The sequence below is a fragment of the Myiozetetes cayanensis genome, unplaced genomic scaffold, assembly GCF_022539395.1.
Source record: "Myiozetetes cayanensis isolate MyiCay16 unplaced genomic scaffold, myiCay2020 scf12, whole genome shotgun sequence".
NCBI classification, from domain to species: domain Eukaryota; kingdom Metazoa; phylum Chordata; class Aves; order Passeriformes; family Tyrannidae; genus Myiozetetes; species Myiozetetes cayanensis.
The window spans coordinates 28,130,472-28,154,733 of NW_026086826.1; the positions used below are offsets into that span (position 1 = coordinate 28,130,472).

The 24,262-nt window shown below is 44.7% G+C and overlaps 1 protein-coding gene across 7 annotated transcripts in view; it reads left to right on the forward strand.

Annotated features, from left to right (window-relative positions):
- Positions 1-22,678, forward strand: part of RC3H1 (ring finger and CCCH-type domains 1) — a 60,984-nt gene extending 38,306 nt beyond the window's left edge. For 5 of the 7 annotated variants that reach the window (XM_050307369.1, XM_050307374.1, XM_050307370.1 and 2 more), the window contains exons 10-20: positions 2,534-2,815; positions 3,114-3,331; positions 4,628-4,998; positions 6,048-6,179; positions 6,760-6,930; positions 9,454-9,664; positions 11,078-11,168; positions 11,321-11,456; positions 13,315-13,458; positions 14,005-14,120; positions 15,104-22,678. In XM_050307369.1, the coding sequence (XP_050163326.1) occupies positions 2,534-2,815; positions 3,114-3,331; positions 4,628-4,998; positions 6,048-6,179; positions 6,760-6,930; positions 9,454-9,664; positions 11,078-11,168; positions 11,321-11,456; positions 13,315-13,458; positions 14,005-14,120; positions 15,104-15,254 (2,023 nt within the window). In that variant the 3' untranslated portion in view covers positions 15,255-22,678. The remainder of the gene's footprint in view (positions 1-2,533; positions 2,816-3,113; positions 3,332-4,627; positions 4,999-6,047; positions 6,180-6,759; positions 6,931-9,453; positions 9,665-11,077; positions 11,169-11,320; positions 11,457-13,314; positions 13,459-14,004; positions 14,121-15,103) is intronic. The other 2 variants (XM_050307375.1, XM_050307376.1) reach the window with 2 other exon arrangements.
- The last annotated feature ends 1,584 nt before the right edge of the window (positions 22,679-24,262 follow it).

A 24,262-nucleotide genomic window follows, 5' to 3' on the forward strand; every position in this document is an offset into this window, starting at 1 on the left:
GAGGAGAGGAGGTGCAACCTGGCTGGTGCACCAGAAGCAATAATGTGAAAAACCTGTGACAGTCTCTCTTAGGTTATGGAGCTGCTTGTGCTTCCAGACAGGATATTGGGCTTTGTTCAGCAGTAATGCAGCTCCAAAAGTTTGATGTCACACAAGTGTTGTTTGAGGGTTTTGGGGGTGGGCTGTTTTCATTATTTTTAAAGTGTGACTAAACCTACATCCACAGTGGTCATCGTTTGGGGGTGCTTCTCATCTTCCCTTCATATTCAGGTGGGTTGCTGGCAGTTTTCCAAATGTAGGGAATGTGTTGCTGGCTTTCCAGAGAGCTAAAAATTAACTTTCAAGATTTTTTCCCTGCAGCAGTTATTCTTTGTGCAATCTGTCAGAAAGTTTCATGCTGTAACCTTCAGTTGGTTAAATCTGTTGATGTAGAACTAAAAGCCAATGGTGATATGAAATCTGCAGCAAATGATCTACACCCATTACAGATTTAAAGGGGGCCCCCAGTTATGCAAGGGCAAGATGCTGTGGGTCTGCAGGTTGTTTTAATCTGTTTTAAGTAACTAGTATGCAGTGTTTCATTTTTTTAATCTAACCTTGAAGCATTAATATGGCAGTTCAGTGGCTGTGTAACAAAACATGAAGGCAAAAAGAGCAGAGCCTGTGCTGTTGGAATGACAAAGGCAGTTATGCAAGTGGACAAAGAATAGGACTTTGTGTGCTGCAGAAACAGTTGGGGTGTTCTGCCTTTTGTCACCGTGTTACTGAAATGGAGGTTGGTGGTGCTGGCTGGGGTGGTTCTGTTAACCCGTGCAGGGTCAGTGTTTCACCTCAGAGCTGGTTGTGTGGATCAAGGACTCAACAGTTGGCAGGTGGGAGAGGCCTTTTGGAGCCCCAGACTGGCTGGTGTGCCTTGGTATTAATGTTGTCTGTCCTGGGCTGAGTGAATGTTTGCTCTCTTTCAGGTTCCAGCAGTTTCTGTAGGAGTTCTAACTCTTCCTTGTGCTTTTATCTTTGCCTAAATCCTTTAAGTAGCTCATGTGTTAGTGCTCCTCCTTTCAAAAATGCTTGGTGTGAATAATAAGCCTTGCTGTTGCTGTGTGGTTCCTGTATTTCCATGTATAGCTTTAAGTTAGGAGGAGGGTTATGGGGAAGTGTGTGGTAATTAGATAGCAAATTATGATTTAGACTTGCTTAAACAGCAGCTTATTACCCTCTTGGCACGAGGGACAAAGACCCAGTGTGCATAGGCAGGTACTGAACTTGTAGATTAATTGTTTAGAAAGCTGTAGTCTGTCCCTGCTCAGGTGACAGCCTGCTCTCTGTACTCCCTCTAATCCTTCTGAGTGATGCCCACTGTCAACACACTGCAGCTCAAATTCACAGTTTGAGTATGTGGGTAAGGATTAATCCAGCCAGGAAACTGGGAGAGGTAGGGAGGTGGCTGGAAGATATTCACTGAACTCTTCCAGGTGAACAGCCCAAATCTGGATAGCAAGATTACAGTTTGTCTGGCTCTCTATATTCAGTCACATCAAAAAAAACCCAAACAAGCCCAGCAATAAACCCCCTTTTTGCCTCTGTTGCATTGCTCTTCATGCTGTGCATGTGGGCAAATACAAAGATTATCTAAAGATTGAGTAATAATTTCTACAGTAATGTGTGTACCTTCCTAGCCTGGGTTCCCATCGTCACTCTGACTGTTAGATATGAGAATACAGAGTTGGCTCCAGCCCTGGAAATGGGCTCTTGTTTGGTGAGAACACCCAGGTCTGCAGATCCACCCTCGCACTTGGTTCTGGGATCTGAGCTGATGGTAGGGGTTTGGTGGAGGACCTTCAGCTCTGGGATTTACTCTCTAGTACTGTCAGCCTGCTGGTTTCCTTAGAACATTAGTTAAAATGCCTGTGTTTTTCAGGCTTTACTCAGAAGCAGTTAGATTTGTGGAATTGCAGTGGTTTTCTCTCTTCAATCCCTTGATCAAGTGATACACACAAATGGTGTGAGCTGTATGTTGATACAGTAACATAAATCTTAAACTCTGCTTTAAAAGATAGCGTGTGGCAATAAACATGTGGCTTATTATTGGACACATGGTGGAAAAGGCTATCTTCCTCTTTTGTCACCTTAATTTTGTGCTGTTAGTTTCTTCTCTGAATAAAAGAGATTTGAACATTCTGTGATTCTTACTCTGAAGCTCCTGTTACTGTATTTTATGTGATGTTTGGTTTTCTTCTGTCCAGTTGAAATGCATATGTTGACAGAAAGTAAGATTTTAAACTTGCTGTGAAGTTTAACTGTGAATTCTTGATGCACTTGTCATTCAAAATCCATCCTTGTTCTGATTGAGACTGCTATTAAAGAGTTCAACGATCAGGCAAGTTGTGTTCTAACAGATATCCTCCCAAGGCCCTTGGAAACTTGAATTAAAACTTGAAGCTTTCAGTAGAACCTGTGTTTGAAAACTCCTGCAAGTGCAGCTCCTTTTCCTTTCTCTGTTTCAATTTCTGACGGGCGGTTTCTCTTCCCGAAGATTCCGTAAAATGAACAAGCGTCTGGTTCCCAGAAGACCCCTGAGTGCCTCCCTGGGCCAGCTGAACGAGGTGGGGCTGCCTTCAGGAGCTATCCTCTCAGAGGAAGGGGGAGTGGACTTGCCCAGTAGGAAAACCTCTGCCCTGCCCAATGGAATTGTGTCAACAGGCAGCGCGGTGACACAGCTCATCTCTCGAGGGACTGACTCGGGCTATGACGCCGCTCTGAAGCCGGGCAAGATGGACCATCTGAGTAGCAGCGCCCCCGGATCCCCTCCTGACTTGTACGGCTCTTGTACCTCTTGTTCCCAGTGTTGGGTGTACGTGTGGAGTAGAAACCTGTTCTCTGGAAAAGAAGTGAAATGGGGGTTGCGGTTGGTTTTGTGGTTGGGGTTTTTTTTTTTTAGTGGTTAAAGGGTAGAGTAGAAAACTATAGCTAAAACTTTCAACTGTTTACTTCTGTTTTAACTGGAGAAGGTGATATAAGCCTTCAGAAGGTGGGATGCAGACACAGAACAGTGTGTTAGAGTGCAGTGTGCTGTACCAGGCCTTAATAAGCAGTGCCATCTTTCTGCTTTTTAGGCTGGAATCTGTCCCCAAGAGCTCTATTTCTGCCTTACCAGTGAACCCTCATCCTGTGCCCCCTCGGGCCCCAGCAGATCTGCCCTCGGTGTCTGTCACCAAGCAGTTGCAGATGGTACCACGAGGGTCTCCGCTGTACAGTGCTCAACAAGCAGATATGTTTTATCAGGACCCCAGAGGAGCTGCCCCACCGTTTGAGCCAGCGCCCTATCAACAAGGTAAGGTTGGCACCCAGCTCTTTCAGCCTCGTGCTGCTTTTAATCTTTCTTCCCACTCTGGTTTTTAAGCTCTTAAACTGAAGTTCTCTTGCCTGTGACGTGGAGTAAAGGCACTAATGTGGTGATGGCTTTATAAAAGGGAAATTGGCAGGATTTTATGTCTCGACTGAGGACATCAGTGCAAATTAAAACTGATATTTGTATCCATTTGGTGTAGCAAATCCTTCTGTATTCAGCTCTTCCCAACTGGGCTAGATCAGGGAGCCAGTTTATGGTAAACCTTAGTTCAGTCTGACTCTGGAAAACAGAAATAAAGTGCATGTGATGGGTAGAGACAAATGAAATTAGACAAGGCTGTTCACGAAAAAGAAAGCAGCTTAAAAAAGGAACTAAGAGGAAAAACTCTAAGTATAAAAAGTGGAGAAAGGTAATATTGAAAGGGATTAAAAATAAAAGGCATGGCTATATATAAAACCAGGGAATGATTCTTAGGCGATGTAGGAATGCAAAGAGAAATGAGATAAAGTGAAGTTAATATTAAAGGAAGGTAAGGAATGGAAGACTAAAAGAAGTTTTAAGAAGAAAAAGCCCTAGAAAGGAAAGAGGAGGGCAAACCCATTTTTGAGAAAGTTGCAGAGCATTTTGAAGAAAAACAAAACAACACTTGGTCATTATGTGCCACTGAACACCTGAGTTGTCTACAAAATTCAATGTTATGCACGTATTTCTGCTTATTTTTAAATTATCCAGAGATCCCAGATAGAATAATAAAGTGTTCAGGAAGTGTGATCTTAGAAGTCTTTGGTGATTCACAGTTCTGAAATTTCTTTCTACTGATCAAGAGGTAGAAGCAATCTTTAGATAACTTTAAATTCTAATAATCTGAGTTCCTTTGCAAAGTAGTGGCTCTGATATATTGGGACAAACTGAGTTTTAGTTGCACGGATAAAGATGGGCTAATCTTCAGTTTGCTTTTTAGCTTTTATTTAGCTGAAAGCATTCACAGCAGTCTGGTGAATTATTTCTGTGTGGTGTGCTGGCAGGACCACTGGCACCTGTGGTGTGCTCAGTCTCAAACCCCTTCTCCAGCTGCTGTAGCATTGATGCTTTGCTGTTATCTTCTTGGGATAATTGGATTGACTTTTGCTGCTTCAGGGGTTCCTGTGGTTAATTCTTGACTAGAAATACCAGTTAGACCATTTTTGGTCTGTTTTTAACCGTTCTGTTGGTGATTGGTGCCGCCCGGAGTGCGTTTGTCGGTGCTAACGCCTGTGTCCCGCGTGTGTCTCCCCCCAGGCGTGTACTACCCCACGCAGTCCATGTCCCGCTTCGTGCGGCCGCCTCCCTCTGCGCCCGAGGCGGGCGCTCCGTACCTGGAGCCGTACGCGCCGTACCTGCCGGAGCGCGTGGTGAGCCCGCAGTACCCGCAGCAGTACCCGCCACTGGCGCCGCCGCTGTACCCCCCGCACTACGACAGCCGCCGCGTGTACCCGCCCGTGCCGCCCTACCAGCGCGACGACGTGGTGCGCGGCAGCCCCGTGCCCATCGACATCCCGCCCGCCGCCGTCGCCCCCTACGTGCCCGAGGCCAGAGACAGATACCAGCAGGCAGAGGCCTATTGCCCCGTGGCTCCGCACCTCGGCCAGATCAGACCCTCCTGCCACAGGGTTCGTGCTGCTCTTTTGTGCTCGTCTGTCCTTTCTCGCCCTGCTCCAAGCTGAATGTTACTGTGGCGAGGGCTTTGTAAGGAAAGAGAGGTTTCCACTCAGGACCCGGGAGGCAGTTTAGTTACTGGTCAGCTCTGCAGTTGTAATGGTGTTAATATGTAAAAGAGCAGCGGGCTGCTATTTGGTGCTCAGAGTAGAAGAGCACTGGTAAAAAGCATTGTAATTGTCTCACGTGGCCCTGGTTTCTCCAGCAAAGATTAGGCTGGAGTTTGATCTGCACTCCATTGCAGATTAAATGCAGTTTGTGGAAATGGTCCCATATGCGTTCTTGTACTGCCCACTTGTGACTGACCAACAAATATTTTTGCCTAAGCAACAAATATTAAACATACCTCTCATGATAGAGGAATTGAGAATTCCACTCTTCCAGATTTTCTCTTAAGATTGCACAGTTCTCCAAGGAAGACCCTCCAGTTGGCAAACATGTTCTGGGAAGGCAGCAGCTGGAGTGAAGTCGTGCAGAATAGCTGGATTTACAACATCTGGCATTCAGCTTAAAGGCCCTGAACCCTGTTGCTGAGTCCAGGAAGCATTTTTAACATAGCGTGTAGACTTACCAGTTTTGAGTTTGACATGTTTGTGGGATGTTTAATTCCAATGCAGAATGAATAATTAATGTGACCAGGTTATGATCTGTAGAGTTCTCCCACTTTTACCCACATGACTGAAATGGGGACTTGACGTGTTGGAACATGTTCCACTGGAAACTTTGCCAAGTTGGGACACATTTCCTGCCTTTCAGGCTTCTTGAACTAACACTGACCCATGTAGGAACATTTATGCCCTGTATCAAACATGAAAGTTAGCAGGAAGACTTTAACAAAGTGATCATGATCTGTTATTTTAATGGTTCTGCCTGTCCTCTGTATTTCCCTTTCTTGTAGGATAAGGCTGCCATATTTTGTTTGGATAAACAGCACTTAGGAAATTACTAGTTTTGTTCAGTAATGCTGCAGGAGCTCTGTAAAGTATTTGTGTCTTCATTTCAGCCTCATCCCAGCCTGGATGAACTTCACCGACGAAGGAAAGAGATCATGGCCCAGCTGGAGGAGAGGAAGGTGATTTCTCCTCCTCCTTTTGCACCGTCACCAACCTTGCCTCATCCTTTCCACTCAGAGGAGGTAAGCATATTTTGACAAAAACGTGACGTGCTGGCATGTTTAGAAAACACTCTGGAGTTTTTGTGTGCTGACAGGTGAAGGCAACAAGAAAATCAAAACAGTACATCACTCATAAGTGTGTGAGTGGATTGTGGATTTTGTGCTCCAGGTGGGAAGCCCTTGCACTGCAGCCCCCAGTATCTCAATTGGCTGTTGATTCTCTGACCTACCACTGATCCTAAGCTGTCTGCTCTTGGTGCAACCAAGAAAATAAGTGTTGAGCTATTGAAGTAGTCTTTGCAGTTACTGGACTTTGCTTCATTTGCTCCTGACATTCTTAGAATTAAGTAACAGCTTGACAGAGACTTATTTTTTTAACCAAGGTCAAAATACCACTTTCACAGTGGCCAAGTGAACAGTCAGCACTGGGAGCATGGCCAGGTGATCAGCATTTCATGCATTTCATGCCTGCCATGGCCCAACTCCAAATGGTGATGTATCTGATAAAAAAATAATCCTGGTGGTGGTTCTCAAGTGCACTGCTTTTGAAGTAGGGAGGGGTGGCTGTGAAGCTGCTTCTTCCCCTCACTTACAGAACCAGGTGTTTGTTTTTGTACAGTACTTGGATGAAGACCTGAAGGTGGCTGGGAAATACAAAGGAAATGACTACAGCCAGTACTCCCCCTGGTCCTGTGACACCATCGGCTCCTACATCGGAACCAAAGATGCAAAACCCAAAGATGTGGTGGCGGCGAGGAGCGTGGACATGGCGGTACGTGGGGATGAGGGGGAACACAAGAAACGTGGATGCCTCTGTGGGTTGGGAAAGACTTTCATTTGCTTTTCTAGGGCTTGTATTAGATCTCAAAAGTGCATTGCAGTCACAGAAAGCATTTGCAGGTGTGCAGAGTGCTTTGTGTTCAAAGTTATCAACAGTCCTACCCTGGTGTGGCTGTTACCAAATTCTGGATCTAGAGGCAGGATAACACTCTGCTCTGAAGGCATGGATAGCAAGGATATTTTACCATGGCTCTTCACACTTAACTGAAGTCCCCAAATTACTCTCTCCTAGCAGTTTGTTAATTAAGCATGTCCATCTGTTGCTTCTTGTACTTCTTTCTGTCAGAGGGAGATGCTGGAACTTAACTTTGTGCTCTTAGTTACTGTTAAGATGTTTTTAGTTTTTACATGAGGGACTCTGATTTATGGCCATGAGAGTACTCAAAACTTGCATAGAGCTGTTGAGGTGTCACTGTTGGGAGTCATGAATGGAGAAGACAAGAAATAGGAGTCTGAAATTCCACCACTACTTGGGTTCTTCCTAACATTCAAGCACCACTCAACACCAGCAATAGGCTTGGTAGCCTGTGCAAGTGTGAAGACATTCAGGTCTTCAAAAGAAAAAACCATTCAGCCTGAGGGACTGCTTTACAGATATGATCTGTTCTCCATCACTGCTCACCTGCAAAAGGGATTTATCATCTTTTATTTATCTGTTGTCACTGTCATGTGACTTTTCTTTGGCCAGTAAGGGAGGGGAGGAAAGATATCTATCCAGAAGTTGTTCTTCTGTGGGCAGGTGCTCACCTGTTGCAAACACTTAACCAAATCATAGGATTTCTTTGGTCCAGCTTCTCAAACAGGCTCCCCTTTTCCCCTCTGCCCAAATGGAATTCACGTGTCTGATTTCTGTCCACTGAAATGCTTTCCTGTAAGACCTCGAAGGCACGGTGTGAAATGGGAGCAAAAAGGAGGCTTTCTCACAGAAGGAAACACAGCAAGAAAAGGCATTTCATCTGCAGCTCTGGCCTTTTTACTTGTGCTCTTGCTCCCAGTGCTGCACAGGGTGGTTGCCTGGGGTTACAACAGTCACGTTTGACCGGGGAAGGACTGAGATTACTGGGAATCGGATTATTGTATCCGAGGGGCACCGCTCAGGAATCAACCAACAGCTCTTGCCTTTCATCCCTGCTGCTGGAAAACTGTGCAAACAAACTGCAGCTCAATTAACAGAAGTAACAGGGTTCTGGAGAAGCAGCCTCCTTTTTCATGGCTAAACAAAACCTTCTGCCCCAGAGCTAATTTTCAGACAGGCAAATAGGATCTCCACTGCTCATCAGGTTTTGTCTCCTCACAGGAAAAAATGCTCAGGAAACCTTTACTGAATTAATTCTTCAGTGAATTAATTCTGCCTTTTTCATTGTTCACAAGAGATTCCTTTTTTCAAGGTTGGGAGTAGCCTCATCTGAGAGTGCGTAATGCTGAATATTATGCAGATGGCATTGCAACTTTACTCAGTAAATAGAAATAAATTAAAATTGGTACTAGCATCCTGCAGCAGCAAGATTACAATGTTTGGGGTTTTTTTCCAGAATTCCAAATGCTAAATGCCTCTTCCAGTTTCCAAATGTTGCATTTCTTGGCTCTAGCTTCCAACTCGGTTTTTACTGCTGTTTTCACCTGCCTCACCTGTGTTATCCTGTCTGTTTCTAGCCATCCTTATCCCCACTGAAAGCTTGCAGAGTTTTATTTTCATTTTGGACCATACCAAAGTTTTTGTAGCCTCTAGCCAGTTCTCCTTGTGTAGTAGCCCCACTTCCCTCATTCTTACTGTGCTACAGTTTTTTAAATCTAGTTTAAAGTCTTAACTAGATTTTGGCAGTTCTTACATATTGCATTTTCTGGTAGCCAACAGCTTTCCCATTTAACTAAGCTCTCTGAGGAGAGAGAGAGAACATTTAATCTCTTCATGTGCTGACCCCTTATGGTGTTTGAGTGTGAAGCTCAGTTAGAAACCAAGATGTTCCAAGCAGGATTGCTCCTTAACGAAAAACGTGCCTGAAAAGATGTACTAGACAAGTCCAAGTAAGTGCTGTGCTGAAGAATTCCCATTTGGAGTCATTTGCAGGCTGTTAGTGATACAGTTCTTAACAGTGGGCTTCAGAGAAATTTCTTTTGGCCTCTAGAAGGGCCATATATTCCTCAGAGAGGCCCCCTGATGTCATCTTGGACTTTATTTAAGGAGGAGGTCTTTTCCCCCATCTGTTCCCATTAGATTTTCCGTGTCTTAATTTCCCTTTGCTGCTGTTCCCTGCTGCTGGATGAGTTCCCAGTTCATTATGCAGCCACTTCCCAGGGGTGTAGGAATGGTCATCTTAGTCAGACCCTCTAACAGCAGAGTTAGAAACCAAAGGGCAGGGAGACTGACTGAAAGGTGAAGTGAGTGGAGGATGCAGGAGTTGCTCTGCTGCTGCCAGCTGTGGCTCAGTTAATCCCTGACCGGTGTCTCGTGCAGAACGTGGACAGCAAAGCCCTGCGCGAGCAGCGGCTGGACCTGCAGCGCCGGGCGGCCGAGGCTGGCGACGACGACCTCATCCCCTTCGGAGACCGGCCCACGGTGTCGCGCTTCGGGGCCATCTCCCGCACGTCCAAAGCCATGTACCAGAGCTCGGGGCCCATGCAGGCCATGGCGGTTCAGGGAGCGGCCACCAAACCCATCATTTCAGGTACGGGCTGTGCTCTGCTGTTTTACTGTTGTAAACTCTTGCTGTTTTCTGTAGTGCCTCAGTTGAAGGCAAGCCCTGTAAACTTGGCTCTTGCCTTAGGAGCGTAGCTGAGGTGTGTGTTGTGCCACTAAAAATAACTCCAGGTAGGGTTAGCCTGAGAAGCCTGGAGGAAAAGGCTGCCAGTGCTTTCTGAGGTCACTCGGTCTGTTGAGCCTGGAGAAAGAGAGACATTGCAGTCAGCAGGTTCATCACGAGGGGAAGCTGAAGGGCAGGCACTGGATCTTCTCTGTGGTGAGCAGTGACAGGACCTGAGGGAATGGCACGGACCTGGGTCACTAGGGGGTTCAGCTTGGGTTTTAGGAAAAGGTTCTTCCCCCAGAGGGTGGTGGGCACTGAACAGGCTCCCCAGGGCAGTGGGCACAGCCCCAAGGCTGCCAGAGCTCCAGGAGGGTTTGGACAACTCTCAGGGACAGGGTGAGATTGTTGGGGTGTCTGAGCAGGGCCAGGAGTTGGATCCTTGTGGGTCTCTTCCAACTCAGGTTATTCAGTGATTCTGTGGCAGGTTTGTGCACATATTGTGTATGTCTTAGTGATTGGTTGTTGCTGTTTGGACAAAGTTACTTTGTCCTGCCGGTCGCTCTGAGGTGAGCCTTATTTTAAATCAGTTGCAGTAGAATCCAGAAGCTTAGGGCTTTCCCAAATACGTGATGGGAAACCATCATGATGAAGTACTGTACTGCTGCTCTCATGCTTAATGAGTAGCAGCTTCTGCAAGCTTAATGCAGCCATTATCTTGTGTACTGTGAGGCCAAGTAAAAAAGTAAGAATAGGTCATTTTCAACACATCTATTTTCTAATAATATGTATAGTGCTGCTCTCTGTCGGACTCCCAGAGATGGTCTCTTTCTTGAGGTGCACTGAATAACCTTAAGAAAAGAATTAATTATATTCTCCCAAACTTCCTTCTAGATTTTTCAGGCAGTAACTTTCTAGACTTTATTACAGGTAGAACTCTGACTTCCCTGAGAACTTAATCTTCAAACTGTACTTAAGTAGGTGTGTCAGAATTATCAGTTAGCTCTTGAGTCTTTTAGGAACTCAGATAGTAAAAATAACTGCTCTCATAGTGGCTGCAGGTTTGGTTTTGTGTGCCCATCTCCCTGCAGTCCTTCAGTCTCATACTCTGGAGAGCTGTCACAGATCTTGTTGGGTGTGTAGGGAGAGTTGTGCCTTAGGCACATGAGACCAGTCACGTGGAGTATTTCTGCCTTCAATCAGAAGAAATGTTAGACTTGTCACTCTTAGAGGGTTGGCCTTTCTTGTTGTTCTGTCTGTCCAGTTCTGTGTTGGCTGAACTGCTGGAAGGATAGCTGTGTAATAATGCAACCTGGTTTTCTTTCTGTTCACTGGCAGACTACAGTCCTTATGGAACTCATGGTGGCTGGGGAGGCTCTCCATATTCTCCTCATCAAAATATACCTTCTCAGGGACGTTTCAATGACAGGTACGATCGCTCTGAGTTTTCTTTGCCTTTTGCTAAATTTTCTTTATTTTTTTTCTGCACCACCTGAGTAAAGCTTTTTTTTTTTTGCTGTTTTTGTTTTGTTTTTTTTTTTAATAGAACTCTCCTTATGTTTTTCTTTTCTGGCCCCACAGGGAGAGGCTGTCCATGCCGGACATGGCTGGTCACGGGAAGCAGTTGCCCTCGGCTGAGCGGGAGCAGCAGCTGCGCATGGAGCTGCAGCAGGTGGACCATCAGATCAGCCAGCAGACACAAATGCGGGGACTGGAGGTTGGTACCAGCCCTTGGAACAGCGGTCAGGGGTGCTGTGGAGAGAGATGAAGCTGGTAAAGCTGCTTTTCACGGGCTGATCTGTCCCTGACTGTCACGACACTCGGTGAAAACACTTCATTCCGTGATGCCAGGCCTCAGGGCCAGGGTACAGTGGCAGCCTCTGCTCGGCAGCAGAACCTTCACGTGCAGATCAACACCGTGCTTGACTCTGCACTCTGCTCAGTCATGTTTGCTGTCATTCTCACTCCCTCTCTGTTCATCTCTCTGCTCACAAGCAAACTCATGGTGTAGGTGCCTGTTCCTCCTGGCTTTACTGCCGTGGGAAATGTGTGATTTTTTGGTACAGAAAGCCATGACCTTCCTCTGTTTCGTGTTTGGCTTTGTGTTTGCACCTGTTTCTTCCTAAATAGCACAAGCCACAAGAGTCAAGGAAGTAAATATGAAATATATTTAGCTTGAAAAATTAGAGCTTAACAGTCTGTGTCTCCTCACTTTAATTTTTAAAAGAATTAATGAGCTGAAGTCTTTTGTGAGACACAGGAGAAGTGTCAGGGCATAAAGAAAGAAGTGTTTTAGCCAAGCTTAAGTTATTGTTCTCCTCCTAGGAAAAATCAGTAAATATTTATCAGAAAACTAAGTACTTCGGCAACTTGTTCATTCATGTTGCTGAATTCATGTTAATGTTTTCACCGAAGGCATTGCTGTAAGTAGTGGATAGCAACTTCTGCTGACACTATGGTTACCTAAGAACAGGTGTTAGAGAAGGGTTACTGCAGATTAGGTGTCAGAGCTCACAATTAAGTCACAGCAGCAGCTGCAGGAATGTGCAGTACTTAGTTACTTGAAACATAACTTGTGTTCTTGTGCTCTTGTTTGGGAACGAGAGGAGAAGATGTTTTAAATCCTGCATGTTTGCCTTTGCCATAATAGAAGAGTATTGGAAAGTTGCAAAACCCATGAGTGGCCTTCCTCTCCTGCCCATCACAGTTGGGATTGTCTCAGTGTTAAATCCTACAGAGCTGAGTGTTGAGCCTTGATTTTACTGTAATTTGAAGTCGGCAGAACTGCTCAGTTGTTTTGAGTAACAGCAGCTCTCAGTTTATCTCTTGTGTTCAGAGCTGCAAGTGGGTACTAGAAATCCAGGAGTCTTCACTGATTTACCTCTTACAAGGTTGCAGCAATGAAGAACTAGATCATTCTGCTTTCTTCCCAAATGAGTGAGCATTTCTGCTTGAAGACCAGCCACATGTTGGGTTGTGTGCACTCCTAGGTGTTGTGTTTAAGTGCAGAGCACACAACTGCAGAACTGGTTCCCAAGTTATTGGCAGATTTTTGGAATGGCTGCCATGGCTGCTGCTTTGAGTAACTTACAATCTCTGAATGAGAGCTGCATATTGACATCTACATGTCTCGATGTTTTATATGACATGGTAATAATTCTGGCTCTCCTTCAGAGCTTGATAAATTCTGCTGTGAAATAAAGCAGTAGATTGGCTTACCTGCTGCTACATTTTGTCCAACAAATAGCTCACAAAAGAGTAATGATTGTTGTGCAGGGGCTTAATCTTAGTTTTGAGGAGGGAGTGGTATGTGAGGAAAGCACATTCAAATTTATGGCAGTAAAAGATGTTTAACCCTGCTTGTTTAAAGGTCTGTGTAAACAAGCCCGTTGAAACTTGCACTGGAAGTGGTTTCAGTTGGGACCTTGTGAGGTGTGGAGAGGGAAGCTGGTTTTGCAAACGAGCAATACTGTGGCGTTGTGGCCTTCGAGCTCCCCCCGTGCCCGGTGTCTGTGCTCAGTTGTGTGTGCTTGGCTTTATGCATTTAGGCTGTTAGTAACAGGCTGCTGTTGCAGAGGGAGGCGACTACCCTGGCAGGCCAACCACAGCCCCCACCCCCGCCTCCCAAGTGGCCTGGGATGATCTCAAGTGAACAGCTGAGCTTGGAGCTACACCAGGTGGAAAGGGAAATTGGGAAGAGAACCCGTGAGCTGAGCATGGTGAGTGCTGGGGGGGTGGGAGGCAGAGAGGTGAAGAGCCCTGTAAGCCTGGCAGAAAGGCTGGATGCCCACAGCTGGAGCCAGCCATCTCCCTCTTCACCTCTTCATTCTTCAAAACCTCCTGAGAAGTTTCTCCAGTCTTCTTCATGAAGAAGTTTAATTCTAGCCACTTGAAAATGCTGTTATTTTGTTGCCATTTGAAATAAGTGTGGCGCTGAAATTTAACAGTCTCCAAGGTCACTGTGCCATGAGTTCCATAAACTGCCTTAACGTAGAAAACACCTGCAGGTACAGGCTAGTGTTGAGAAGTCTGTGTGCTGTTACAGTCTGTGGCCTTCGCTTGTTGTTACAAGGATCATCCCCTCCTTTTGGGAAATACTGTCCCGAGAGGATGAGCAAATCTTAGTCTGTTTTTGTCTCATGGCTTTTGTGGGTTACACTGTGTGACTCCAATTGACGGGCCTTCACCATTGGCCCTAAAGGAGGAAGTCTCCGATTCTTTTAGCACACTGTTAAAGAATTTTCCATCTGTCCTTTTCTTTAAAGGAGAGCCAGTCTTCACTGGATATGAAAAACAAACTGGGCACCACTAAACAGACAGAAAATGGACAATTAGAGCCACAAAGCAAGGTTCCAGCTGAGGACCTCGCACTGACATTCAGGTAACGTGGACCTTCAACCTGTCTTTGTAACAGGAGCGTGATTTCATCCAGGGGCACTCTCCTGGGTCAATAATTCCCCCTGCCTCACATCAGCTCTGGTGGGGAAGCGTCTACTAGGAAAAGAGGGTAGTGCAAGTGTGAATTAAGGACTGCTTTAGTTCATGAGTAGGTGAGTGGAATGAGGCTTAGGTAAATTAATACAACAGAAGATCTGCAATGTCTGTCAGACCAGGAGTCCATCTCGTCAGCACTGGATGATTAATAGGGAGGAGGAGGAGATAAACAACAACCATAAAAGAAATCTCTACCTGTATATTGGTTTCAAAGAAAATAGATGTCCCAAATGTGAGAGGCAAGTTATTCCACCCTGCTAAGCTTTGTCGTGTGGATTTGTCCAGGCAGGTACGTGACTTTGCAACTAAGTTCTGTTTAATTTGTAGGCAGTTATCTTTTTCTGTGGAGATGCTGGGATTGATTTCAGTTCACATTTAATAGACAGTTGGAATAAGCTGTTGGCTCGGAATGCTGGAAATCTCCACAGCAAGTATTTTCAGATGGCCACAAGCATCTGTGTGTATTGAGACTAACACTGAACAGAGAAGCTCAGATGTCATTACGTGTACAGAACTTGATGTGAGCAGTTTGGAATCTGGATATTTATTCAGAAAATGTCCCCCAGTTGATGATGAAGTTTGCACTTTCTTCTTATAACCAATTCTTGAGTTCTGCGCTGCACCGTTAGATTGAAACCTCCAGAGCAGGAACTAGTTTTTTCATATGGAGCTCTGAAAGTAATGAAATCAGAACAACTATTTAATGTTTTTTATGTAAAAAAAACCACCCAACATTAGATAAATGACCCAGGTGAGTTAAATGTTCTGGAATGTGTTCACTGAAGTCATTGTACTTGAAATAAATGAGAAAATCTCAGGAATTCATTCTTTTCACCCTCTTCCCCTTTGTCCTGGCCTTTCCCCCTGCAGTGATGTTCCCAACGGATCGGCTTTGACCCAAGACAACATCGGCCTCCTGTCAAACAAGGCGGCGTCTCTGAGCCTGTCAGAGGACCCTGAGGGAGGAGGGGACGGCCACGACTCCCAGCGAGCGGGAGTGACCCCCACGTCTGCTCCGTGAAGCCAGGCCGGCTCACCCCGAGCTCCTCCTGCTGGGGTGGCAGCGCGTTGTTTTCCAGGGGGGATCGGAGAAAGCCGGGAGCAGCAGCAGTAGCAGAGCAGCAGGTCCAGAGGCAATGTGCACAAACACAACTACTAGAAACAAATCCTGCACATAGTTCACATTAACGCATTTTTTAATTAAAAAAAAAAATGAAAATTAGCAGTATCTGCAAGCAATTCAAATTAAATTTGTTTTTGTTCTGTGAATGAACTTTATTTTAATAACTTTGGACGCCTTGAATCCCAGGGCTTAAAAAAAAAAAAGATATTATATATATACTCTGTTTGATTAATTGTATGATCTTAATGAAGTAGGTTTTTTCTTTTATTTTGGTATTATTACATACCCAGTGCGTAATTCCTTATCACCTTAATTTCTCCATGACTAAAACAGCCTGGCCGCTTCCTTGTGTGGTTAAAGAGTAAACAAGGAATGAGGGTTGGAGAGTAGCTGTGAAATTGCAGTGTCAAAAGATGTGCAGCATTTTCATAACACAGCTCCTCCCGTTGTGGCCAGGAGCTGAACCCCAGCTTCTTGCTTAAATCGTTGAATTCAAGCTACAAGTGACACAATCCTTGCAATTCAGCAGGTTTTTGCAAGCTGGCGTTGTTTAAGGTCTGTGTGTGTTAGAATTTGGCACCAGAGAGTCAGCCTGCAGCTTGTCTGTCAGTGCTGCAGTGAATCCTTCCTGGATTCTCCTTTCCTAAGGAAAAAGTTGCATCCAAATGACCTCTGAAGGTGCAGCACAGATGCTGCCAGAAGTACTGAGAAGCAAATTTGCTTGATAGATCTACTGCTTCCCAAGTAGATGCTTTGTAAGCATAAGTTGGAGAAGCCATAAACCTTTTTTGATGTTTTCTTTAAAAGATAAATGAATTATTTTATTCTTGCTGCACGTTTTTTGACTGCTTTGACATACCCTGGGGTGAGACCCTGGATACGAAGAACCCTGGAGAAGGATGTTTGAGTGCTGCTCCCTCTGCACCTTCTTGGCCCGTGTTCTCATTTTTAATTTTTGTGGCTTAGACTACTAAATGGGAAAGCACTGGTTATGTAATAAATTACTGCATTGCTTTGGTTGGGTAAAGCAAGAGTTATTGAATTTTCTTGGGTTTTAGTTTTTTTCCTTAACCTTAACTCCTGCTGAGGTCATAGCAACCTTGGGCTAAGCTTTGCATTCATCATACTGTTTAAATAAAACAAAAGGGGGGGTGGGAGGGGATACAGTCCCACTATTGCCTACCAGTAGGAGAGTCCAAACAGAAGACTCTTTTGAGTAGCAATTATTTAATTTGCCCAGTCAAGGCACCGCGTTTATATACTATTTCACATTGAATTTGATTATGCCCTACAGACCTGGCTGGTCAAGGATTTGATACACATATTGGCTTGGGATTCGAGCTTTCTTTTTTATTTAAATAAAAATTTATATATAAATATATATATACATATATACATAGTTATATCTGTATATATATTGGGTATGTTTTAAGAATTTTTTCGCATGAGCGCAGCTGTTGTGATCAAATGTCCGGGAGGTAGAAGCACTGAATGAAAATAAAGGCATTTTTCAGCTCACACCCCCACACTCTCCAGATGTCTTCACATGGGTTTATTTCGCTCTTAGTTGAACTTCGGCCTCTTCATTGCCAAGGGTAGTTTGAGACTTGCTTTCTTTTCTAACCCTCAAAGAATCCTCTTTGCGCTGGGGCAGCGTCACCCGCAGCGTGTCCCACACAGCCAGCCGGAGCCTGAGCGTTCCAGCCGCTCTCCTGGAGCCCAGCAGGGCCGGGGGGATCCAGGAGTTTGTTCCTCCCTTCTCTGCTCTGCCCAGGAGGATGATGGTGTTTCCCTGCCTGCTCCCAACTCACCTGGCACAGGCAGCCTGCCCTCTCCTGCCATCCTTTAGTGCACAGCACCACCCTCAGGTTTCCTTGGTCTTAATTCGTTCAGTCCTTCCTGCTGTGTCTTTATTAACACAGGGAGCTCACCTTAGCTGAGATAATTAGTGCAATATTCTAATCTAGGAGGACAAGAATGTTCCTTTTTTTAACTGCAGTAATTGTGGATGTAAAATTAGTTTTCAAAGACGGTTACAATAGGTTTGATTCCAAGATATTCACTTGCAACACTAGGAAGAAAATCTGGAGGACGAAAACCTTTTTACCTCTTATTTAACCAATTCTCTTGTCAGGTTAGGGTTTATTTCCTTCTCCACTTCTTCTGCTGGGAGGAATTCTGCAGTAAGAGCTGTTCAGATTGCTGGCCTACATAGGGTGAATGCTTCCAAAACTTGGGGATTAGAAAGGAGACCTTACTGTTGTTGGGGTTTTTTCCCCCCTTCATCCAACTCTCTGTGCTGTACTTTGTGCATAGTGTCCTTGCTGTGATCAGTGTGTCCAGGTGAATGCCCTGTTTGCCCAGAATTATAGTTTGGCTTGTTAAATAATGTGTTTAATATCTACTAACAGTATTGATTTTTAGCTTTGGTTCTTCCCCTCCTCCTCTTATCCTTTCTTTTTAATTTTTGCAGAAGTTCAGTTGATCAAACAAGTTGAACAGCAAAGTGCAGTGCATGCTTTTTAAGTCTTTTTCTGAAAACTGCACATGAAATATTCCCTTTTTGTGGAAAAACTAGGAGAACTCGGAGGACAGAGAGCTCTACGTGCAGTTGGCAGCACTGATGGTTACAACAAGTAAGCAGGGAGTGAAAATGTCTGGAGTGACTCTATCCTGGTACACTCATTGCCATGGCCCATCACTGTCCCAGCTGTACAGGAACGCTGCCCACCTCTGTGAGATTGCTCCTGGCTGCAGATTGCTTTAGTTCCTTCTGCCTGGGTGAGAAGCAGTAGTATTAATTACCATGGTGTCAGGGCACTGCTGCCTCCTTTGGGATGTAGATGGAATTTCCTACTGCACCAGGCAACTCTGAACCCTCACTGATACCCCGGCTCCAGCCCCAGCACGGACAGAGCCCCCAGAATAGAAGGCTTCAAGGGGAAGGTTGAGCTTCAGGGTGTCAGTGATTCAGTCAGTGTAGAAATGTCTGTTTATTCTGTAATGCTACTTCCCTCCTGTCAACATCTCTTCCTCTCCTGTGACCTAGTTCTGATTTCTTAATAGGAGAAATTTAAACTGTTTGTCCTGCCCCTCTTGCGTGCTGTCCCATTTCAGAGTAGGACTTTTCTCTAGATCAGACCACTTTTCAAGCTTGCAGCTCAGTTATCCCCTTCCTTCTCAACTTCTTCTCTGTCTTGGTTTTTTTCTGAGCCTTCTCTCCCTTTTTCTTTTCCCTCCTCTCCTCCCGTGGCTTGCCCATCCACCCTCCCTGATTGTGTAACAGTGACAGCTTGCTGCCTCAAAACAGAGCATTCAAATGAATTCGCTTAGCCAATAACTTCTGTGAAGTTGCCTTTTCTAATGGTGTTATTACTCAGTGATGCACAAATGTGATATTGCCCCTACTGGTAGGCAAACGGGGGATCTGTATAAACATGGTAAACTGCTGTTTTCTTTAAAGGAGAGCCAAAGACTTGTGCTTTACACTTTTTTTTTTTCCTTTCCCCTGGTGTAGCCGTTTTGATTGTCAAGCGTTTGTAGGGTATTGTGAGTTGACTGTATTATCCTAATAACTATTTCCAGAAGTTAATGATTGTCAAGCCTTGCCCATGCATTGAATTGTGGAAAATCATTCCATTGAGTCATACAGTTTGCAATGTACTGAGATGTATCTGGGGTGTTGTGACGTGTTCTCAGTCTCTCATGCAGTCTCTCAGCTGATGGAATGGCTCTTTTAGAGAGGGAGAAGGAACATAGAAATCTCATAATCCAAGAAGCCTTGTCTTTAATGTTTTAAATCTAAATTGAATACCGATGGAAAATCTCTTCAGTTACATTAAAAGGTAAATGTGTGTTACAAATGTGACTGACTTTTAAGCCTATTGGAACTGGAAAGACTTGTCAAACTCCAGCATTACATTAAATTAGATGTGGAAGAACCAAACTTGGATGGTCATATTGTCTCTTGACAGCACAAACTGAGTAAGGTGGGGCAGATTCTGTCCTAGAAAGGGCCAGGAGTGAGGCTTTTATTGATAACACAATAAAGCCACTTGCATTTCCCTTCCTTGATATTCTCAAACTCTTGCAGGCTTGGTACCAAGGTTTTTAGGTTCAGAGAGAAATCTTTTGAGTCCAAGCAGCACAAACCCTCATTTCCATTGCCATTTATAAATCTGGGCCATAACAAAGTAGACTTACAGGACAGTTATCTGAAGAACCCCAATGAAAAATATCTTTGCTGGACTGAAAAAAAAAAAAAAAAAAAAAACACCAACAACAACCCAGGAAGCAGAAGCTGTTGAGTTGTGTACATGGTCATGTAGGCAGGAACTGGAAAAGCATCTGCCTCGCTTGAGAAAGTGTAAACTGAATTTCTGAGGGAAGGGAAGCAGATCTCCTGAGCCACCTTTAGGGTACAGCCTTGCTACCGAGAGTTGGGTGGTTGTTGCTTGTAAATCAACATCCAGGTTATTTTGTAGCACAAATTGATTTGCTCTCACATCAAGTAGACACTGAAATGTCAAAAACTTCATTGGGGGTTCTCTTTTCCACAGTCAAGTGTTACCAACTGCACTATTTTCTGTTGGAATAGCAGTGGATGAAAGAGGCTGGAGTTAAGTTAGTTCAACTTATACTGTATAAGTAAGGAATTTTGGGGAATGTTATTCCAGTTCAGTGTCCTTCCACAGTTAAAATGTGGTCCTTCTTCTTCTGTAGGAAGAGGAATGTAATGGCTTAGTGTTGTCACAGCATCCAAGGCACTTCTTGTGCTGCAGGGAGAGCTTAATTAGCAGGGAAAGGAGAACAAACTCAATGCTTATTTTGTTTATAATCTAATTTCCTAATGGCAAGTGTGATACCATGTCGTGGGAAGTCTGTGAACACTGATAGGCAAAGAGGCTGCAGCTTTTCCTGAAATTTCCCAGTCAGACAAGCACGTGGCAATGTGGATTTGTCTGAACATCCCAGTCATTTGAAGCTTAAAATATGTGGCCATAATGTTCAGAATTGGATGCCTGTAGCTTAGAAACAGGGATAATTAACTGATCCATCCCAGGCAATCTTTGCCATTCCAGTGAGTCTGTGTATGATTTGAGTGCCAGCTGCCAGGTGTTCAGCAGTTTGGGAAGGGTTTTAGGTGACTAGGGACATCCAGCAAGGCAGCTTTCCTTGGATATACCAGTTGGATGTTTTCATGTGCCAGGAAACAACTGATTCTGAGATCTGAAGAGCTTTAGGAAAACACAATTACCAACTCCAGTTTGAAACATGCAGTGTTGGGAGAGATGGAAGCAACAGGTGGTGCAGTGTCTCTGGAAATAAAAAGCATTATACGTGGTGAAATTACATGTGAAATGTATATGGGGAAAATATATCTGTAAGCAAAAAAAAGAAAAAGAAAATCTTGTGGAATATTTGATGTTTAAGACATTATTTGCTTCTTTGTAATGTTAAAGATAACTGATTAACAGTTCTGTGGCAGACAGTGCTCACAAGTCTTTGGCATCCAAACCAGCTTGTGTATTGGATGGATCCCACAACTGGATGTGTGTGCTGACCTCTTTATTTGTAGCTTTTTAAAAAGAAACTTGGCAGCAGCCTTTTATAAACGTGTGAGGCAACCTGAGAGAGCGGAGGGGCAGCCCCTGTGCCCCCCCAGCTGCTGCACAGCTCGTGACAGGACCATTCACCTGCAGCCTCTCGCCAGCGGGGCTGCCCCACCTGGGCAAATCCAATGGTTTTTAAGAGTTTTTTTTCCTGATTTTAAGGAGTTCCCATTCCCCCTTTGGCCTCTGCTTGCTGTGTAAGCAGCCTCCATGCTAAAAGGAGCTTTCCTCGAAGTCAGCTTAGCCACTGTGCCGTAGCTTGGCTGTTCTTCCCTGTGTTCTGGAACTGGGAGCGGTGTCGAGCTCTCTCCCCGCTGGACTTGCTGCCGTGGGGAGGAAGAGGTGACAAAAGGCACATGTGAGAGGAGGGCAGAAAAGCTGTGGGATCTCTCCAAGGGCTCCCACACCCTCTCTGAAATCATCTGCTTCCAGTTGTGGGATTTCTCTAGAGATGATTTTTGTTTTCCTGGTTTCTGTAAGCCTGATTTTCTTCGATCTTGTTAGTTCCATACGAGTCTCCCCGAGACATTCTGCAGTCATTATCACCTTTTTGGGTGGAGTTTTATTTTAATTTTTTTTTGTTTGGTTGGTTTTTTTTAAAATAACTTTTTAACATTGGTGCGTATATGCTTGGGATAGAGCTCATGTAATTTTCCAATCGTATTGATTGTATGTGATTGTGCCCTGCAGAGGTATATTTAACAAAAAATAAAATAAAGGATAGTCTAGGTAATAAAAAGGAGACCATGAGGTTTGTTGAGTCAGGTTATGAACTATTTCTTGAATTTATTTAGGATCCTGGATAAATGAAATTCCCTGTCTGCTGTTCTCATGAATCAGTGCTGAACAAAACATTCATTCAGTCTCTGTTTGAACTGGGTTTTTTCTTGCTTTTCTTCTCTTTCTGCTGTTTTCTTCCTTTTCTGTTCCTCCTTCCCATCAACAAAAATTCTCACTCTTTTATGGGAATGGCTGACTGTGGGTTGATATTGTGATATTTGTTGTCTGTAACTATCAAAACATTCTTAATAGGAGTAGGGATGAAGTAGAATGTATGAGAAGAATTCCATAAATTGAATTCTTTGCAAGTTCAGGGGACTTTTTGAAGTCTTGTACCTACAGGCCCGGTCACAGGGGAGATGTTCAGAGGCACAGAGGGAGTTGGTGCCTCTCTTCCAGGAAAGGTTGGGTGCTTTGCTACCTTTGGGGAAAACTTAAGATGACAAAAGGAGTAGAAGAAAGAGTTCTCTATATCCAACTCCCTGTGTCTTTACTCCTGCAATACACTTTTTAAACTTGAAAGAAAAGCCTTTTAGATACTGTGCTGAAGTGGGGCGGGGTGGATTGGAGGAGGCAAAAGAATCCAGAGATCTGAAAGTCAGTATTTGTCTCCTTTATTTTATCTTCAGCCAACACTGTCATCTTTATGAGAGGACAAGGGAGTGGAGAGCTTTTGTGTGTGCATGGTGGTTATACAGAAAAAGCCATATGTTGAAATGTTATTTCTTCAGTCTTCACCTTGCTTTTCTCTCTCTTAAAGCTGTCTCAACCTCACCTTGCTCTCACACAGTGTCTGAGGGTCCTTTGAGTTGCAGATTCAACAAAAAAAGGGTTGGAAAGGTGATGATTCGCCATTTGGTTTGTAAATAGACAAGGTCTTACCTGCTTTTCTGTCAGCATTTATATTAAATGATAAATTAATGGAGAACACTGAAATATCTCTTGTTTTCTGTCTGGGGTGAATGTGCACTCTTCCAGATTTCCAGTGAGGTGGAGGACTGTCAGATCATCTCTGTAAGGCTTTCTCCAGGTCAGGGTGTGTTCATTCTCTGCTGGGCTGGACCATAAGAGCTGCAAACAGCAGATGAGCCACTTGTCTCTCCTTGGTCTGGTCTGTTCTCTTCTGACTCCACCTGTAAACAAAGTGGCTCCTTCCCCAGAGGTGGATGAGAGGGATACTCAAAGTAATGTTTTGCCAGTTGCTCAGAGTACATATCTGAAACCCAAACCCTTCAGAGAAGGAGCGAGCAGCACTCGTCACATGTTGAGCCTGGTTTGGGACTTGCCTTAGAGTCATGAGAGTTTGTTCCACAGTCTGCTTTGTGGTTTTTAATCTTCTCCTTTCAGTCCTTTTTTTGTGGGCTCTAACAAGTCATTATCTGGCTGTAAATCTGAAACTGGCCGAACCAAAGCTGCTGCTTGGCTGAAAAACTCTTCCTTCTCCTCCTGCAGGGCAGGCAGAGCCTTCTGGCTTTTAAAAGGAAGATCTGAAGTGCTGTGGAGAGTCAGATCCCTTTGAAAGGGAGCAGTGGCTGTTCTGCTTCAAGAGAAATTTGGGGAAATTGGGATTTTTTTTTAATGTGAAAAGAGGGGGGAACCGGGTTCACATGGGTGGTACCTGCTGGAAAATCTTTTTCCCTTTAGGTGTGGGTAGTAGGATAGAAGGGAGCTGGAGAAGGCAAGCCCAGAACATGGGATTGCTTGATCCCATCTCACTCCCTCGAGTCCGTGAGTCATCTGCCCTGTGCCTCATCATAAACCTCCTCAGTGAGCACCCATATTTATTGCTGAACCAACAATAAATTACCACTTACCTGCTGCACTCAAAAAATAGGTTTACTGTAGCTGGTAGAGCAGCTGCATCCCAGGTGGGCAATGGTGCTGCTCAGCCCCGCTCCCAGCACTGCCACGGGCACCTGGACTGCAGATGGGGGAGCTGCTGTTAATCCTCAGCTTTCCAGCTGTGCAAGTGAAAGGACACAGAACCATGGAATATCCTGAGCTGGAAGAGGGGACCTGCATGGATCATCAAGTCCAACTCCTGACCCTACACAGGGCACCCCAGCAATCCCACCGTGTGTTGCCCAAGCTCCAAACGCTCCTGGAGCGCTGGCAGGTTTGGAGCAGTGACCACTTCCCAGGGGAGCCTGTTCCAGGTGAGTGTCGTTAAGATGTCATTTGAAACTGCAGAGTGTGAAGGGGGACAGCTTCTCCCAGCCTGTGCCTGTCTGGAAGTGGGGGACAGGTGACAGGGTGGGGAAACATTTTGCTAATTCTCGTTTCCAAATGAGAATTAAAGATAGCTTGGATCGTCACACTTTTATTTGAACTCCTCAAAGTTTTGGGTTTCTTCTCATGGGGTAAGCAGTTAATTTGCTGTGGGCAGGAACTGAAGGCATCTGGCACTTGTGTGGGTGGGTGGTCAAACTTTCCCTTGTCAGATTGAACTTTAAAACCTCTTTCAAACTAAACATTGCTTTTTTCCCTGCTCTTTGCTTAACCTTCAGCAGCTGG